The sequence below is a fragment of the Aptenodytes forsteri genome, unplaced genomic scaffold (assembly GCF_000699145.1).
Source record: "Aptenodytes forsteri isolate BGI_AS27 unplaced genomic scaffold, ASM69914v1 Scaffold1013, whole genome shotgun sequence".
Classification (NCBI taxonomy): domain Eukaryota; kingdom Metazoa; phylum Chordata; class Aves; order Sphenisciformes; family Spheniscidae; genus Aptenodytes; species Aptenodytes forsteri.
Genome location: NW_008795590.1, coordinates 29760 through 48445, shown reverse-complemented (window position 1 = coordinate 48445; position 18686 = coordinate 29760). Strand labels below are relative to the sequence as shown.

General features: G+C 39.9%; 1 protein-coding gene across 1 annotated transcript; it reads right to left on the bottom strand.

The window, feature by feature from the left end:
- Window positions 1-1169: 1169 nt before the first annotated feature.
- Window positions 1170-17282, bottom strand: ANXA5 (annexin A5). Its single transcript, XM_009282323.2, has 11 exons — window positions 17177-17282; window positions 15984-16078; window positions 15049-15162; window positions 12525-12615; window positions 11493-11572; window positions 10978-11034; window positions 7869-7962; window positions 5952-6047; window positions 5348-5406; window positions 2875-2997; window positions 1170-1730 (listed from the first exon to the last, which is right to left on the bottom strand). Exons 1-11 carry the CDS (start codon window positions 17256-17258, stop codon window positions 1668-1670), a joined length of 954 nt encoding a protein of 317 aa, XP_009280598.1. The 5' UTR covers window positions 17259-17282; the 3' UTR covers window positions 1170-1667.
- Window positions 17283-18686: the final 1404 nt, after the last annotated feature.

The window sequence follows — 18686 nt, the reverse complement described above, 5'->3', positions numbered from 1 at the left end:
CAGGAAGAGCAGAGGAAAGCATTTAACTGTCTCATTGGAAGGAAAAAAACCCAACCAAACAAACAACCAAAAAACCCAACAATGAAAAAAACCAACCAAACAAACAACAAAAAAACCCAACAACAAACCAAACAAAAAACCCCAGTTGTACTGGTTTTAAGTCTGCAAGTCTTAAATTTGGACAAAAAGAAGCAGGGAAGAGAAAGAGAGTGAAAGTGAGAATGCATGAGCAGGAAAGAGTGCACATGTGTGGGAGAATGGAAAGCAAGGAAGGTTTTAGAGTGGATTAGGCTTTAGTTAACATATTTACTTATAAAAAGAGCTTTCATATTTTACATTGGAAACCAAGTACTTATTAGCAAGAAATCATGACAGTAATAATTCAGAATTAAAATATAAAAACATTTAAACTTTACATTTATTCAATGTGAAAGTTTAAAAGCTCTTAATATTCTGTGAAGAATCAGTTTCAACAGGACTACTAAAATGTGCAGTTTCTACAGCTGATGTATGTGACTAACCGATAAGCTAAGTTTAGAACCGTGGTGTTTAGACCTTATAATGTGTGAAGCAGAAGTCTCTTTATTCTCCTTCACACATGTCAATTTAATTTTTCAGAGCCAGTCATAAATGATGAACTAAAGCAGTGAATTTAAGGCAGCCTATATAACAGACTGGTGCTTCTTTCACACTGTGCTTTGCTCCCTGCTAACCTGATGAGAGAGTGGTGCTGCAACCATCCTCTTTTCACCAAAGACCCCTGAAGTACGGATCACTGTCTTCCCATCTCTTCCTTCACCTGCTTCCATCCCAGAAATCTTCGATTGGTCCTACAAGTGCAGCATATCTGCTCTACTTTGGCACTGTACAAACAGCTCTCCTTCCTTCCCCCAGCTTTGGAGAAAAAGAAAAAGACAAAGCAGCACAAAATGAGAGTGCAATGCCCAGCAAGTACCAATAATGTGGTATTCCAGCTATATTGAACAGCAGCATCACCACAGCACCCATATACTAGGCTAGACATCGAGATGTACAGCTGCAAAACATCATATATACTTAGAAGCCTGCATAATAGTAGGAAAAATATACCAACAGTTTGAAGCAGTGGAATCATATGAAAGGGAAAATAGGTCTTTGCCCATTAAAAAAAAACCACACATACAATTGTGCTGAGAGGGAAAAAATTTATTGGTCCTTTAGACTTCCAATGATTGCTTGTATTACATTCAGCAAATTCATTCAAATATTACATACAAAGGATATCTTTTCTTCATTTGCAATGTTAGAGCTAGCTTAACATTCAGTGGAAATGTAAGGAATAAAAGCAAAAAAAGATTATCTTCAAATTATTAGTGAAATACATGATTATTTTCTTCCTATTTCAGCAAAACACTTGCAAAGAACTGGGTTCTGTGCTCAGTACCCATCTTCCATGAAGACAACTCTCACATACTCACAGAAGGCACTTGAAATTCCTGGAAGTTGGGATGTCAGGAAGAGGAGGGATCAGCTATCACTTGGATAACAATATGCTCATTTTTAATAAGTGCAATATTAGTATGAATGCAAACAGCCACAAAGCATTAAGATACAAAAACTTAGCTAGACATGCTAACTAAAGGGCTGCAAAGCTGGAGTACAGCAAATCCTTCGTGTCACTGTCACCATTACTCATCGTCTCCACCACAGAGGAGCAGGAGTGCTTTCCTGTAGTCCCCAGATGTATCTTTCTGTTAATATAACAGACCAGTCACCATGAGTCACAACCACAGAAATGTGAAGAAAAGCAGCAGCCAAGGACTCCAACAGATTATACATTTGTCCCACCCACAGGAAATCCACTTGGATGACTCTCCACTCAGGAATGACGCAAGGAAATTCTCTGTCTCTTATGTTAGAGCGATATTTACACAGACAGACTTTCAGAAAAATAGAAAGCCTCCGAAAGCTTTACTAGAACTGAGCTATCCATTGCATATTAAAATGCATTCGTCTGCAAGTGTGAAAGTCCAAACAAAGGAGAAACCCAACGCAGCACCAAAAGCAACCACCTTGAAATGTGCAAAGTCCACCTGCTGTCACTTAGAAAGGCCCCAACCCTGCTCCCTGTAATTAATGGGAAGCTCTGCTACTAATTCCACAGGACAGCTGTATGGGCCCAACTGACAGTGTCAGAAGCAACTCCACCCAGCCTAATTAAGAGAGCATAATGTCAGGAATGATAACAGAAAATCTTAAAAAGCAGCATTTAAAAATAAAACAAAATGCCCCCAAAAAAATCCTAGGAAAAAAAAGCATTTTGGCTTCAACTTTGCAGCAACAGCTGGCCTTGGATTTCTTGTTGGCTCTTTCCCTTCCTGCTCCTTCCCATCCACTCAAAGGAGATTATGATTCAGACTGATTCCACAGTGAAATGCTTTCCACTTTGAAATGGTGCAAAAGGTTCCACACCACAATCCAAGATTTAAACTTCAACCTCGTGATAATTCAGACTCCCAACCCCAATATTATTGCTCTGGAGCCAGCACCCTCTCTGAAGCACTGAAAATCAGAAGGAACCCAGACAAAAAAAAAAAGGAAATGAAGCCGTAGCTAAAAATGGTGTATGAGTAATTGTAATTTCAGAAAACCACATCTGCTCTCCTAGTGAACACTGGAAAGAAACCTTTAGCTTTTCATAGGAAGTGTCCCCCACTTAAATGACGCTATGTGGTACTTCACAAAACTGCAGACCAACCACCACTGCTCTCAGAGTGCACTGTGTTGTCCACCTCTACTCACATCCGCCCCCTCCCATCCTCCCATAAAAATAAACAGCGGAAACAATGACATCTCAATCACCCGTTTTCCCTGACAACAGAAGAGTAATTTTACCTGAATCGTTTGATGCAATGATTTTGCAAAATTCTTTCTGAATTCTTGCCTAATATCCAACAGATCAATTTCACTTCTTGAAACCATGACTCTGATCAGGGTGTCATCATCAGTGCCAGCCCCCTAAAGAGAAAAGTTTAAATAATCTTAAAATATGAGTTTGTTCTGGACAGATGCTGTAACAAAACAACAAATACGAACAACCAGGGTGCAACGTGAAAGCACCAAGTGCAACAAGTGGTGTCTCAAAACACTCCTGCATTACATTTCTACTCCAAAACAGAGAATATTTGGGACAGTATCACAAGACATTCACACTGCAATGTGGAGAACAGAAGACTGACCATGCAAGGTGCTCTAATCCCCTATGAAGCGCCATATGGTCAGACCTCTTATTTCATGTTTCATCTCACAGGCTTCAACCGTGAATGCCCATATAAACTTAAAATAATCCAGTTCCAAGATTACACAGTAGTATATCTGATCACCACGATCAGAATCACATGCAAATCACCCTTTCAATGTAGTCTGAGGCTGCAGAATTGCAGTCAGTTCTCGAACTGAGTACATAAATCCTAACAATGACTAATACAAAGCATGTAACATCGTACAGCAAGACACAGGCAGAGCAACTCATTCCACAAATTATCCAGCTGTTTATTACAAAGGCAAACTTCATAAACCTTTTCCAACCACGCAAACATGCTCCACTCTTTTATTCATCTTTATCGCTTTAAACATTTTAAGTTCCTCTGCTGGCAGGCTGTGCCAGACTAACATCCTGACCCCTCCTGCTCAGACAAGTCAGACTCCACACAAGCTGAAGCAATACAAATTTTCACATGCTGACCTGCTAATGCACCTCAAGGAAGGACTTGGCAGAGCCCCCACGATCATCTTCAGCCTAATGTCCAGGGTCACTCAATCCTTCGACTGGGTGCAATATTCTTGATTACATCTAAAAAATGCCCTAAAGCTGCTCAAAAGTTATGCCGTGAGTCCGGTGGTTTCTGAATAGGATTTGAAATTACAACCTGGTAAAAAACAGGCTCTGCCCCATTTAATCATGAAAGCAAACTCTGTGCATTGTAGAATTTTGTCATGCCAAACTGATTAATTAGAAGTACAAACTCTTCTGCCAAAGTAATAGATGATGATCTTTCTTATCTGAAGTGCTTAATGATTTTTATTTATTTTGAAAAAATAATTGGGGATCTCACCAGCAGACATTAATCAGGCCCCTCATAACAGAAACGTAAAGGATTCTAAAACCTACAGGAAAAGGTTTTCTATTGCATGCTTTAAAAAATAAAAATTAATAAATAGATAAATAAGAAAAAAGTAATCCTCCTCATACAGCTCTCAGCATACTGGTATAGTATTTTGTATTTTCCACATGAACCTTATTTTACACTGATGTTTATAAAAGCAGTAAAGCAGCTTTTAAAAATTAAGCTATCATTTCATCTCCTTTCACTAATTCTCATGCTGACACCTCATCAACACAACCATCTGGTGACAGACATACTTCAGTGCTTTTCAGCATCCTCCTCATACAGCTCTCAGCATACTGGTATAGTATTTTGTATTTTCCACATGAACCTTATTTTACACTGATGTTTATAAAAGCAGTAAAGCAGCTTTTAAAAATTAAGCTATCATTTCATCTCCTTTCACTAATTCTCATGCTGACACCTCATCAACACAACCATCTGGTGACAGACATACTTCAGTGCTTTTCAGCAAGGGGAAGGAAGGAATTCTTCAGGGAAGCTGATAACTTGCCTGAAAACAATAGACTACCTACCTCGGTTTTAATTAACATTAGCCACTGTGAGTTAAAAATACAGTTTTCCCTGCTTATCTCTTCCCATCCAAGAGAAGGCGAAGCCAACAGAAATACAGCTGTTTCGCTGATGGGATTCCCCTGCAGAATCTTTTGTAGCTGTTTAAGCATCTTTCCTTTTTCTCTGACGAGTTTCTTTTCCTTCTCAAAATGGGATGGATAGTCATCAAAATGTGTTTCAAAGCTACCTACACCTTCAGTCTGTAAATACTCATCTCCAAAACAAAGCACTAAATCTGCACAATCTACAATTTAGTTTTTGGTCATCTTTACTTCCTCAATATATACACCACCTAAAGACACTGTAGTCTTTATTTAGTGGAAGGTGCTCTGTGGATCCAGCCAGACATTTTCCAATGTAACAAGACCAAGTCCAAAAACAGCTCATGAGACTGATGCTTCCTGTAAAAGATTTATGGTCTGACAAACTTAGGATGAACTCGAAGTAAAGCTTGTGAATCGTTTGTATCCTCTCCCAGATCTGCATTCCCCAAACCTTTTGCAGATGCTTAGCAATACAGTATCCTGTTGGCATTTGTAGTGAAAGAAGAAATGAAGAACAAGTGAAAGGGAGAGGAATTGTAGCCGGGGGAGATGGAAAATGACATATGGAAAACACATACATACCTTCATGGAATAATACAGAATCTCAGCAAAATAGGCAGGCACGCTTCGGATGCATTTCACTGAAAAAAGGCAAAGGATTAAATTACTGATTGTTATTCAATACAGGACAATCTTTCACTGTCAAGACAAGGTGTGTGTTACTGGATAATTCTCTCCAGTGTGGACAATTAAGTACACAGCTGCCAGCTAGTCTGTTCCTCTGCTACAACTCTTTGGATTCTAGGAGTTAGAATACACCGTATATTTCTAATAGAAAAGAGACTTTGCCAGTCAAATTCTACTCCCAGTTACAAGTCTACTACGACATTGTCCTAAATGAGATGCCAGGAATACAAACGAAGGCAGAGTTTTGTCTCACTTTCTGATAGAGGTCCACATGACTGAACAGAATGCAGTTCACCACCACCCTGGCTCCCTTCCCCCCCGCCCCCCCCCTCTATTAAAGGAAGATAAAGGCCTATTCTCTAGATACAAAAATAGATCCCAGGCGATTAACTTCAAAAAGGAGCCATGTTTTCATGCCACTTCCTATAACAGCTGCAATTTAAGGAGGCCTGGGAGTAAATGAAGGCGGTCAGTTCTAGATCTATGAAGACTTAATTACCAACTGCCAAAAGCAGCTTCTCCAAATCACCAGAGGTTTCACGGTCAATGGTCTCTTCAATTTGAAAGCCGGAAATAGTCATGTATTTGTCAAACACTGCAAAACAGAAAGTGTGCTTAGTCACGTGTATAGCCAGCATTTCTCCCAGTATCTTCCTCAGTACAGGTTAATACTACCTGTATCTCATTATCCACAGTTCAAATTATTGTCCGCTCATTCTTCCCTCTGTCCTATTTTAAATACCTATTTCCTACCAGATTGCTACTATACAACACATTCCTGTACCTGGGGAGGAACAACCCCATGCACCAGGACATGCTGGGGGTCAACCAGCTGGAAAGCAGCTTTGCAGAAAAGGAGCTGGGGGTCCTGGTGGGCACCAGGTTGAACATGAGGCAGCAGTGTGCCCTTGCGGCAAAGGCGGCAAATGGTATCCTGGGCTGCATTAGGAGGAGTGCTGCCAGCAGGTCGAGGGAGGTGATCCTTTCCCATCTACTCAGCACCGGTGGGGCCACACCTGGAGTGCGGGGTCCAGTCCTGGGCTCCCCAGTACAAAAGAGATACGGAGCAACTGAAGCGAGTCCAGCGAAGGGCCACTAAGATGATTAAGGGACTGGAGCATCTCTCCTATGAGGAAAGGCTGAGAGAGCTGGGACTGTTCAGGCTGTAGAAGAGAAGGGTCAAGGGGGAACCTCACCAATGCGTACAAATATGTGAAGGGAGGGTGTAAAGAAGATGGACCCAGGCTCTTCTCAGTGGTGCCCAGTGCCAGGACAAGAGGCAATGGGCATGAACTGAAACACAGGAGGTTCCCTGTGAACATCAGGAAACACTTTTTTCTTGTGCGGGTGACTCAGTACTGGCACAGGTTGCCCAGGGAGGTTGTGGAGTCCTTGGAGATGTGCAAAAGCCGTCTGGATATGGTTCTGGGCAGCCTGCTCTAGGTAGTCCTGCTCAAGCAGGGTTGGACAAGATGACCTCCAGAGGTCCCTTCTAACCTCAACCATTCTGTGATTCTGTGAACACATGCAGTGAAAAGGTGCAGGGAGAAGAGGGAAAGAACGGAAGTTTTAGGAGGTGATAAGCATTTTTCCCAAGATGCAGCTATCATTTAGCCTGAATCTAAGATCTTGTCTACACTGGGCTACTGCATCAAAATAAACTTCACACAAACAAACTGGCCTATTGGCAGTCTATTCAAGTCTGTGTTCATGAATATCCATAAGACCTGAGTTTTCTACGAAATCTTACATTTCTATCATGCTAAGTAAATGTTGGGTGCATCAAAACAAACTTTAGGATTACTTTAATGCAAATAATGGTAAAAAACTAAACAGCAAAATCACAAATCAAATTACCTTTGAAAATCCAAATGAATCCAAAGATTCAAAAAGGAAAACAAAAAGACTGAGGAACTTACTGGTCATTTTCAATGGCCTAAACAGCTTGGTAAAACAGGCTTATGAATGGGTAAGGAGCCGGGAAAAAAATTATTGTCTCTTTAAAAACAGCCAATAAAGTATGAACCTATAAAATAGTTTATCTTTTCAGGGCTGGATCGCCATCAGATCATGATGACTCACAGCAGACTCTCAGCATCACTTCTATTGCCACGATCTCTTTCAAAAGGGAAAAAAAAAAAAACACAACACCACAAGCATCCAGAAAGAAACACTCCAGCTGTCCCTCAGATCTATTGCACCACTCTTTCAAGCAGGAGATCACCACTGCTAGGGGGGGAACTGAATTACAGGAAACAAAATTAAATGTATTAAGTAGAGGCAAGAGGTGATTAAAGATTTCTGAGCTTGACAAACGTGGTACCAGAAACAACTTTTCTGCCATTTCTACCACCAGCTGGGTAACATTGAGACTTCAGGCAGAAGTTTTCAAGCATACATGAACCATACCACCTACCCCTCCTTAAATGGGAAACGCTTCGGGTTCCCAAGATGGTGATGAACTTTTCTTCATCCGTTCCCCATTTCAGCTCCCCAGCTCTAAACAAAACCTGTTGTAAATTCAAGAGATCAAAACAACAGCATTTGTTATGTGTCCACACACCCTGTTGAAAAGCTCTATTTCTCTCACTCTAAGGAGCATTAAACTTACTAACAAGCTATAGCTGGAGGGAAAAAAAAGAAATAAAATTGCCAAGTACTGAACTGACTTTAGAAAGAAATAAATGATAAATTGTGAAGTCGACTGTGAAAGCATTTACATGAGTAATACTGCTTAAGGCCCTAAAATTGACTGCGTGCATAGTCCCTTTCATAGGCCTGAAGTTTTCTGAAACGGTGATAATACAGGAGATAAAACCCATTCCCAAAACTGCTTTTTCTGGGTTTTTTTCTTCTTCCCCTTTTTCAAATCAGACTAGCAAAACTTTATTACATGATGACTCATATCAATGGGAGGACCATGCTAACTTGGCCCAGGAGGAAGTTTTCCAAAAAGAAGGGGAAGATGGATTTAGAAGCTCTCAGAAACAGGATTTGTGGGCTGCTAAGTTCTTAGCCATGTGAAATCCAATCAGTAACAGATTTTAATCGTTTTAGCACATTCACTGCTCTTCATGCAAGTCTTTCTTCAATGCAGACAACGACCGGGCCATTAGCAGCATTTAGGAAAGTAAAGCACTTCTAAAAGTTGGAATAAGCAACAGGAAGGGGAAAATGAGAAAGAAAAAAACATTCAGAAAATGAAATCAGTTCTTTTTCCTGACACTCAGAAGTTTTTTTCCAAATCGTGTGCTAAACACTACGTAAGGAGAAAGGTTTGTACATATCGTAGTACACAGTATTTTTTCTCCCTCCTCAGTGAGCAGAGGACAGGCAAACAGGTTACCACCTCTATTCAGGCAATCAAATGTTTCTTAGAAAAATTCCCACAACCAAATCTGCTGCATAGCAACGCTGTTGGCCATCTGTCTGTCCATATTGTAAAACCTGAATGGGATGATATGAATTTCCTATTTATGTTTGTCCCACAATCCTATTCAAAACGCATTTGTGACTGCTGCGTGCTCTTTTCAATATTCATGGTACAGAGTACAAAAGAGTGTGCGTGTGGGGGGAAGCTATTAAGGCACTGCAAGGATATTTATTTCAAATAATATATGCTAAGCTCTTCAAATGAATACCAGCACCCTCCATCCAGTAGCAAATGTGAAGTCCCAGCACAGCATTTAGAAACGCCAGAAATGCATTTCTTTAGAGATACTAGAAGTTGTGAATGGCATTTTATGTGAGCTCTAAGTTTTTACCTGCCTTGCCACTGTGCAATACCCAAAATGTACGTCAATTGCATAGCTTTTAAAAAAGTGATATTCGCAAAATCTCTTCCAAAAAGTTCAACTTTCTCCTTCAGGCATTCTCAGAAAAGTCTTGCAAGTTCCCTGCATATTCATAGTATCTCATAGTATGAATGCCCATTCCCCAACTGCTTTGAATTCATGTTTAGTAATCATAGGCTAAAAAAAATTAAAAATCACCACCGAGTAAAAAGGCTGCCCTCTAATGTATCAAATCCTTCCCAGAATATCGGATTAATCAAGAGAAACATTGGGAAGCCAAAAATAGTCTTACATTTGCACAGTCACATACCTCAATTCTGACCATCTGTACCTGGCAATAATAATTAGAAAATTCTCTGAATCTGTTCCAGCTAGGTCAGATGTTGAATGAAAAGATATCAATACAGAGAAATGTGACACAACACTTCTCTGTTTGGGTCCCAACTCAAGCCAAATGTACATAACAAACCATAGAGACCATTTAGAAAGCCAGGACTTTTTCTACATTTAGGTATCGTGCCTCCTAAATTTAGATGCTCATTCAAAATCAATTAAAGAGGCCAAAAGGAATCTATCTACCTACCAAGGCCTGTGGTTCATGGGTTTCTTCAATTACATAAGCCCAGCTAAAGGCAAGACTGACACAATTTCATGAAGCAGTCTAATGCGTGATTGAAACATTTGCCTCACTAATTTTCAAGCTCTGCTTTCCACAGGATTAATTTTAATAGCAGGAGATCAATGCTTTCTGAATTTACATAACAAAGGATAGGCCTGTGCCAATAAAATACATTTTGCCACTCTATCTCTCCATCTTGCCCTGCTATCAGGAGAATGTTTTATCGATCTGGTATTCTGCTTTTCCTCCTTGTCACCTTGAATAATCCATGTATTTCCTTTCATCTCAACTGACAATTTATGAGAGGAAAATGTCTAGCCCAGAGTTATCTGAAATAACCCAGAAGAAAAACATGCATTAAATGAGTTATGTAATCAAATTGCTGAAATATTGACCATCACTACAACTAAGAACAAAGCCAATAGCATCCAGCAAGAGACTGCATCAAGGATACCAATTTACTGCCGGCATTCCTTTTCCTGTCTAGAGCACAAGTTTAGCGATCAGTGACAACGTCATGGACAATACTTGCAAAGGGCAATAGGTGAGTCCCTAGAAACTCTTTAGAGGCAATACTTAGACTGTCACCTGGTTACAGTAAAGCAGAATATTTGGTGTATTTTCTCTTTTTAGTATTTCACTGTCTATGGAGGCATCCCTCACCAACTAGCATTAGCATTTCACTACGACATGTATATGACACATGATATGTCAGGATTGAATTCAGAGAGAAGTTCAAGTCAGATATTAAGGAATGAACCGTTAACATCTCCGAGTTTTCCAGCAGCGGGTCTCTCAGCATCACAAAGCCTCAGCAATCATAACTCTCTCTTCCAGTGATCTGATCACTGTTCCATTCAGGCACCTCATTAAGTAATAAGCAAAACAAGACATGCTTTACACCGAAATGTGAAAGTGCCAAAAATCTTGATCCCAATGTTTCAGGTTTTGACACTTCTTTTGTCCAGAATGTATAAGAGCACAGGAAAATGTATTAAGAAACACACGCAGAGAACCTTAACAATTTCTCTCTCACATTTGAATTCTAGCCGTATACTCTCTTTGCAAGTTAACTTGTAGAAACGCCCCCCAAAACCGAGTCATGCACCCACCTGAGCATCCTGCTCAACAAGACCCTCATCAACTCTGCCGTCAGGATCTCTGTTCGCCTAAAGAGAATTTTTAAAAGTTGTTAAACTGAAGAATCAAAAGTTGAATTGAAAAACAACTTATCTGTTATATTGAGCCTGTAAGAGTTACTGTGAGAAGTCAATCCCTAATGCATCTTCTCCAAAATCACCTTATTTTTCCCTTCTGCTTGCATGTGTCTTTATGAAATAAACGTTCTCTTCTCCTATTGCCTTCAAAACCCCACGTAGCGGGCATTCTGCTATACCCATGAGCATCACAGAAGTTTTTCAATTCAGTGATGTGGAAATGACCCATAACACAGCTCAAGAGTGACCCTGCAAGTCAGGGGAAGTGACTCAGTTTCAGAACCAATCCTGCCTATCACCAGGTCTATCTAGAATCCCAGCTTAGTAAGCAGAAAGTGACAAGTGTACATCGGACAGGAGAACAGAAGCGAAAATCATACACGCATGCCTGCACACAAAGAGATACTGACCTGCAGCAGGACCACCAGCAGTCTCTGAAAATAGCCTGATGTTTCTCCTGTGATCTTATCCTCCAAGTTGGCCTCATACTCTGCAAAAAAGCAATACCCATTCACCACCTTACAGACTTCCTCACTATTTTGAGGAGAAAGCAAGGAAAAGCAAAAAGTTAATTTGACTCACAGCTTGTAGAATAATTTATCAGAAACAGCTTTAACAACTAGGACATATTCTGCTTTCACTTATAACCTAACATTATTGTAAAAGAGGTGAAAAGATAGCATCTCACACCTAGTATCAGGAACAGATTACTCAAAATATTTTGAAATACATGGTGACGTGCATAGATTCAACTCTTTAAGGAACTAGGGCATACAAATCTGGAGTTATGCTAAAATTGGCAGTCTCGCAACTGTACAACAACTATGAGCCCAGAAAAGTCTAGTACTAATGAATTTTGCCCTTGGAGACTCTAAGTTTTGCCTCGAACTTTATTAAGACGTGAGAATTTTTTATGTGGCAGGAATCTGCATAGAGGTAAAAGAAATGTGTTGAATTAAACACTGCCTTAAAAAACCCAACCCCACAATCACAGAGTAAAAGCACATACTCCCGTGGACAACCAAAAAGCTGCACCTTCTTTAGCACAAATGCATTTGAACAGAATGCTGAGCAAAAGGCAAAAAAATCACTTCTGTTTTTTTATGTGATACCAGTTTTCTAGTTTCCAATTAATAAAAATTGCCTTTCAGCCAAAGGGATTAAAATAATGAATGAAAGGAAGAAATGCATTTGAATGAATTCTAACTATAAAGCACAAAACACCATAACCTGCAGTCATAGCCCTGAAATAAAAACTATTTTAGTTTACAATCCAAACTCTAGTTTCTTTCAAGATGAAGTTTTGCAACACAGCAGAATAAAATCCCACTTATTGGACACATTCATCAGTTCACAGATAGACCTTACTTGAAAGATGAGCTAAAATCACATTAAGAGAACTGAACGGAGACCCTAGAACTTTATTTTACACAGAACTTTACCTTGCAGATAAACCTGTTTAATATTCCGCACTTCCGCAGGTGTTCTGGAAGCAAGAATTTCAGTCAACACTTTCTCATTGGTTCCTGCTCCCTGCAGGGGTGCAAGTATAAATGAGTTGTTGGAATAACAAAAGGAAAACAAGAATTCCCTTTGACCATCAAAAGCAAGCATCAGCTTATACACTTGGACCAAATAAAGAAAAATTATTTTCTTCTTTCTCGTATATTGTGGGGGTTTTAGAAAGAATTTCTTCCAGTTCCAGCTTGATTGTTTTCGAAACCAACCCAACACTTAATAAAGACTCACTGCTGCAGGATTCAGATGAGCCCTTCCATGTTCAAGCACTCCCAGATATGCCTCAGTTCTTCACTATTACAGTCAATGGCATCAAGGTAAGTGAATGAATAGAGTAACAGTTTCCATCTTAGCTCTAGTTCATATAGTCTTTCATCAACTAGTACACAGATAAACATAGAGCCACCCAGTAATGATCTTCACCCGTCTATGAATTGTGCTATGTTAAACCCACCCTCTCTTCCACTGCAAACAAACACATTTTACAATAGAATTGCTAACCCAGATAGTTCGAGCTGCTGCACTTTAATTACAGCAGGCACAACAGGCACTCTTCACTTTTACAAGGATAAAATTTACAAAAGCCAAGACAATATCTTGTTTCCATAAGTCTGAGTCTACTTTGCCTGTAAGAACAAGCCATTACTCTTTACGCTTCCAAAGGAGTCATTTCACAAAAGCAACACTGAAATACAACACTTCAGTGTGTTATTTACAACCTTTCCTGTACGGAAAATCCAAATACTAACGGCATACAAAGATATCCAGCTGCATACAAAGATATCCAAAATACAAATCTGCCAGGTTACATGTAATCATTTTTAAAATACAGATTGTTTCAAGAACATGCCTACTCAACAAGCGAGGCAGGCACAATTATATTATTTCTAATCTAAGTAGCAGCAGTGAAAATTGATAGGACAGTCTTCAGCGTAGACTTAATGCTCTTAGCTGAATTATCTTGCACTGAAGTCTCTGCTACCGCATCTTCTTTACTGTTGTTATCCACCTTAGCTGAACTGCAGCTAGTATCGACATCTTTTCCTGTGCAGACACATTCTCTGAAATCCTATGATCTTGTGTTTAATATCATTTTTTGCAAGTGACAAGAACAAAAGCACTCTTGTTTCGCTATCTCTATTTTCCCTCCTACACCCATCTGTTCTGTCATTTCCCTGTCAGTCTTTGACTCCTAAGTCAACAAGAGGAGCTTGGGAATACTTTTCTTCCTTTTAGTCAACAAGGCCTTTATCAGTTTCTTTGTCAGGTGTCATCTCCCCTTCCCCCACTGCATATAAAGACATTACAGAAAATTTCCAGGATTAAAGTTTCTGTTGTCTGAGATACTATTTGCTGGGTCATGGGTTCATGAGCACTAGCTTGCACAGTTGACTAAAGCCTACATATTAACCAGTTGGTCATCAAGGATCTTGGGAGTTTACGTGTGTCACCCAACCAAGCACTACCTGACACCAGTGAAGTTCAATGTCCTCTACTTCAATCAACACGTTCTGTGAATAATCCAGGAAACTCCAGTTCTTGAATTTCAACATGCTGATGATATCAGACAGGTGTGACAGAGGAAAAAAAATAGGACCACACTAAAATATCTACACATAGAGACTGTACATTGTTTGTTTACCCGGCCTTCCCAGAAAGGCATTAAATGCATTGAGCTAAAGAGAAATGTTAGAAAGGTAACACTGACAGGGCTGTCAACTCTTCCCTCTGTATTATCGGAGGCAGCTTTTAGAACACATTCAATAATACAAATAATACCTGCTCATAATTTTGGTGGACACCAGTTTACACGAGTACGCTAGCCCATCAATTTTGGAGTTGCACTGTAATCCATCAGGGGCAAAACACTTTCTAGCTTAAATAATAGCCAAGAAGAGACTTATAAATAACATCACACTTCAATGAAATGCCTTGAACTAATTTGCAGCCTATGTGTACAGCTGTATAGCTATAAAACCCAGGCTGCTCACAGCAGGAAAAATCTAGTGTCCACTGGACTTCAGCACCGCACTTTAGCAGCAAAAAGAATTTAAAAACAACATGCACATCTACTCATTGTATTTAAATCAGAAGGAACAAGTCTTATGCTATGTAGCTTTTAATCTGCATCTACAGCAACACTGTTCTCTTAAGATTACATAGTTTCTCATGAAAATAATTTCACATATAACACTATACAGACTAGAGTTCTAAACTACCTCTAATAAGTTATTCGGACGAATAAGAAACCAGGCAAAACCATGGCATTAGCAATAACAGCAGGTGTTAGCATAACATTCCTAATTAAGAAAAGGACAAAAGAGAAAAGAAAAAAGGCTACTGCTATTAGCATTCCCCTTACCAACCAAAAGTTCATTCCTAAAATACAACAAAAGAGCAACAAACATTTCATACGATGTATTCATTCCCTTCCCTCACTCGTCTTACCTTGATGGCATGCTTCAATGCATGAGCATCAAAAATATAAGTTGGTCTCATCAAAGATACCATCAGTGTTTCAAATTTGCCGGTAAGTTCCGATTTCAGGTCATCTACAAGATCCTAATGCAGAACAAACAGTGCTGTAATGAACAAGGACTAACCATTTTAAATGGATGCACGTGTGTCTGCAAGCTAGAACACTCTGGAGACACATCAAAAAGCGGACAGGGCTCTTTTTGTTTTAATTGGTACCTGAACTGAAACAAATGTAGCCAAATAAGGCAGAAGAAAAGGATACAAGGGCACCTGGAAAACGGGAAACATACCGTGATTTTTTTTTTTTTCAATATAGAAATTCTTTAAACCCTAGCTGTTCACTGCACTTGCTATTTGAAACAAAGGTTACCAGCCAGAATATTAAAGGATCCAACAACGCTGGAAGAAAGAAACAAGCTGTCTTTGTTTTGAACTCACTTACGGCTTTATCTACCAATATGTCTGGTTTTGTTCTCTCCTACAGTACTAGGCTGCTTTATTTCCGTCACATTTTGTAGCTCTAGAAAATCCTTTTCCTGCTATCATCTTACATTGCAGAGACCTTGCATCAAAATATTTGATAACTCCTTCCATACCAAGAACGAGGTCGGTACTAGAAGCATACTAACAGGAAACTATGGGAGCTTTTGCACAAAAACCCATCTAGGACATATTGGACCGAAATACAGAAAAAGAAACTTCTTTGTGCTAACCTAAAAGGAATATTCTAACCTAGCCAGCAGTTAAGGATATGGCAGGGTGGGGGAGAGGGGGAGACAGAAGCAAAACTAGATTTTCTTCGAAGGAACCTTTTACAGGGAGCGTGATGAATGTGCCTCACAGTTTTAAGTAATCATCATAAGCCACATTCAGCTCATTTCTAGAGGTATTTTTCTTCTTCTCACCCTGCCAAATAAGGTTTTAAAGGCAGCTGCAATTTCTTGACGCTGAGCATTGTTTCTGCTGGTAAGGATCTTCAGAACAGTTTCTTCATCAGTCCCTGAAGTCAGAAAGAACAAAGAGTTACAAACACACTCTAAAAAACAAACAGCAGTGGCACAAACTCAAAAGGCAATGAAAGATGCTTTGAAAATAACAGTCTACTGACAAACAGCAGAAACATTTAAATAACAAATGTCACCATACCCCAAGCTGAGCTGCCAGGTTTGGTGTTCTGCTGTTGCAAAAACACGGCTGGAGGACCTACGTGCTGTTTGTTCTCCATCAGTGCTCTGTTCCAGACACTGCTCCTGACACCCCAGGCATCAGCTATAACATTCAGTCACAGTCTGTATTCTACAGAGGGGCTTTGCCTTTGGGCTCACTAAGGGATTTACTTTAGAATAAACAATCTGCCGACTCCCAGCAAAACTCAGTCCAGCAACCCCAAACACCCCAGAGTACAGAAGTGCGGAGCTATTATCCATTTTATATACGATAGTTTGCAAGGTAGCCCTCACAGCACAGCATCTTATTAGCCCTACTGAATTTGTCAGTAGGCTGAGGTGTTATCACATTTTTCTTCTTCCCTTCCTTCTGCTTCCTCCCGCAGGCAGCTTCAAAGAAAGTAGCAAATTAGGATTTGTTCTCACAGGGAACTTATGGGGCAAAAAGCTACAGCGTGAGTTACAGACCACCTGTTAGTCTACATTCATGCTGTGTGCTTGTATTCTTTGTTCACAGCAAGTGTAATGTGCTTACGCAGTTCCAGACCAAGGGGGCTGTCGCACATTTTCCAAGCACAGAGCTTCTACTATACTGTTGTAACTCTCCACAGTTGTCACATGTAAATCCACAGTGTAGCCTACTGTGCAGTAAAACTCTGTGTGCAGAGAAGCCTGTGGAGTATCAATTTTTAATGGGGAATGTGCAAACCAACTTTCTTTTTTCCGTTATGCTAACGCAAAAGTAAATATCCTTGAGAGCAGCACAGTCAAAACTAAGACACGCCCAGACTCCTGCAGTCCTGGGGTTGTCATTCCATGGCATGTAGACGCATGCCCTACCTTCATCTGCTAACATAAAAAAAATGAGTTCAGAAAGGATGTTTTCAAAGGAGTGAGAGCCCTTTCCTTTTCGTAAAATAAATTATTCTTACCCATTCCCTTCATGGCCTTACGAAGAGCTTCTGCATCAGCTCTGGCATCGAAAGGAGAGAAGGCTGTCACGGTGCCTCTCATGTACTAGAGGGGGAAAAAAAGAGTGGGGGAAAAGGGAAAAATCCATGAAAATAGAAGATAGCATCTTTCAGTTCTCCATACATGAGCTCAGACTAAATTTGAATCCACAATCCAAAAGATTATAGCATTTTTCTTGGAATTGTCTGGCTAAATAGCAGCCTGCGGGTATTTAAACACAGCTCTCACTCAAAAGATAGTACTATGGTTTTACTCAGCAGTACACCAGCTAACTTCAGGTATATTTACATAATGGTAGTTTGCAGGATTGGTATTTACAACACTGCACTGAATGCAAGAAAATGACTAAGAAATTATCTTAGTTAAAGTAATTTGGGAAATTAATTGCACAAATCACGTATGCTAGAAAAGCTGCACACAGATCCAAGACATGTTTGGAAATAAGAACTTCCTCTCTTCAAGAAAAACCTGCTGGAGCTCTCAACCAGTACCATGCTGATTTTTTCCATCACACTGCAAATGAGACCTACTGAACTCTGCAATGGCTTTCAATTTTTCATCATGTTTCTTTTGGCATAAGCAACTTTTTACTCAAGTGATTCAGCTACATTTCTCATAGTAGTTTTACAGCTAAAAAGAAATAACAGTTCAAACATAAGGATAAAAGATCAGCTTGTCCAAACACAAAAATAATTCCACTAGGTTTCCATGGAACATGGCTCTTCTTCTGTGGGTCAAACACAAAAGGATATTCATTGCCCTTAATGGAAAAGTCCTGCCTTTATTTAAACATGACAGTTCAAGAACCTGTATGTGTATAGCACAGTAGTTAATTTATAAACTATAAAAGTCGAGCAATGGCCAAAAGGGGAAACAGTTGGGTTTTGAGAATAGGGAGGTTTTTCTAACAGCTGAAGAAGAGACATTTCTTGTAAACATCGCTGTACAAAAGTAGTAATCAGTACAGGCAGGGCATTTTTCCACTCTCAAGAAAGAGCACAAAAGGAAGTGCCAAGACACCTACTGAGACTGGCACCAGATTATTTCACAGGCAGCACAGCCATCTGGCCTCTCCGATACAGCCTTTCCCTCAAGTTAGCAATTTCAGCCACACACTGCTTTGGTTTCAAGTCAATGTACTCATCCAAGATAGGTCAGCCAGAAGAGCACAGAGAGAAAAGAGCTGGAAAGCACTAACCAGAAACTGCCCTGAAGCACTGCTGCCTCTCAGGCCACCTGTGTGTTATTGCCATCAGAGACTCCCTACCACTCCCACTGCAGAAGCAGTAATGAGTTAGGTTTACCCCAGCCGTATTTCAGCAAATCAGAACACAAAGTATCATGGTGTTTAACAGCAACAACAAACTTCTTTCTGGTAGATGCTTTTCAATATCCAGCATACTTCAGAGGCATGACAACTCTTCTTAAGCATTTTGCTTTTCCCATGACAAGCAAGTTTTTAGGCAGTAC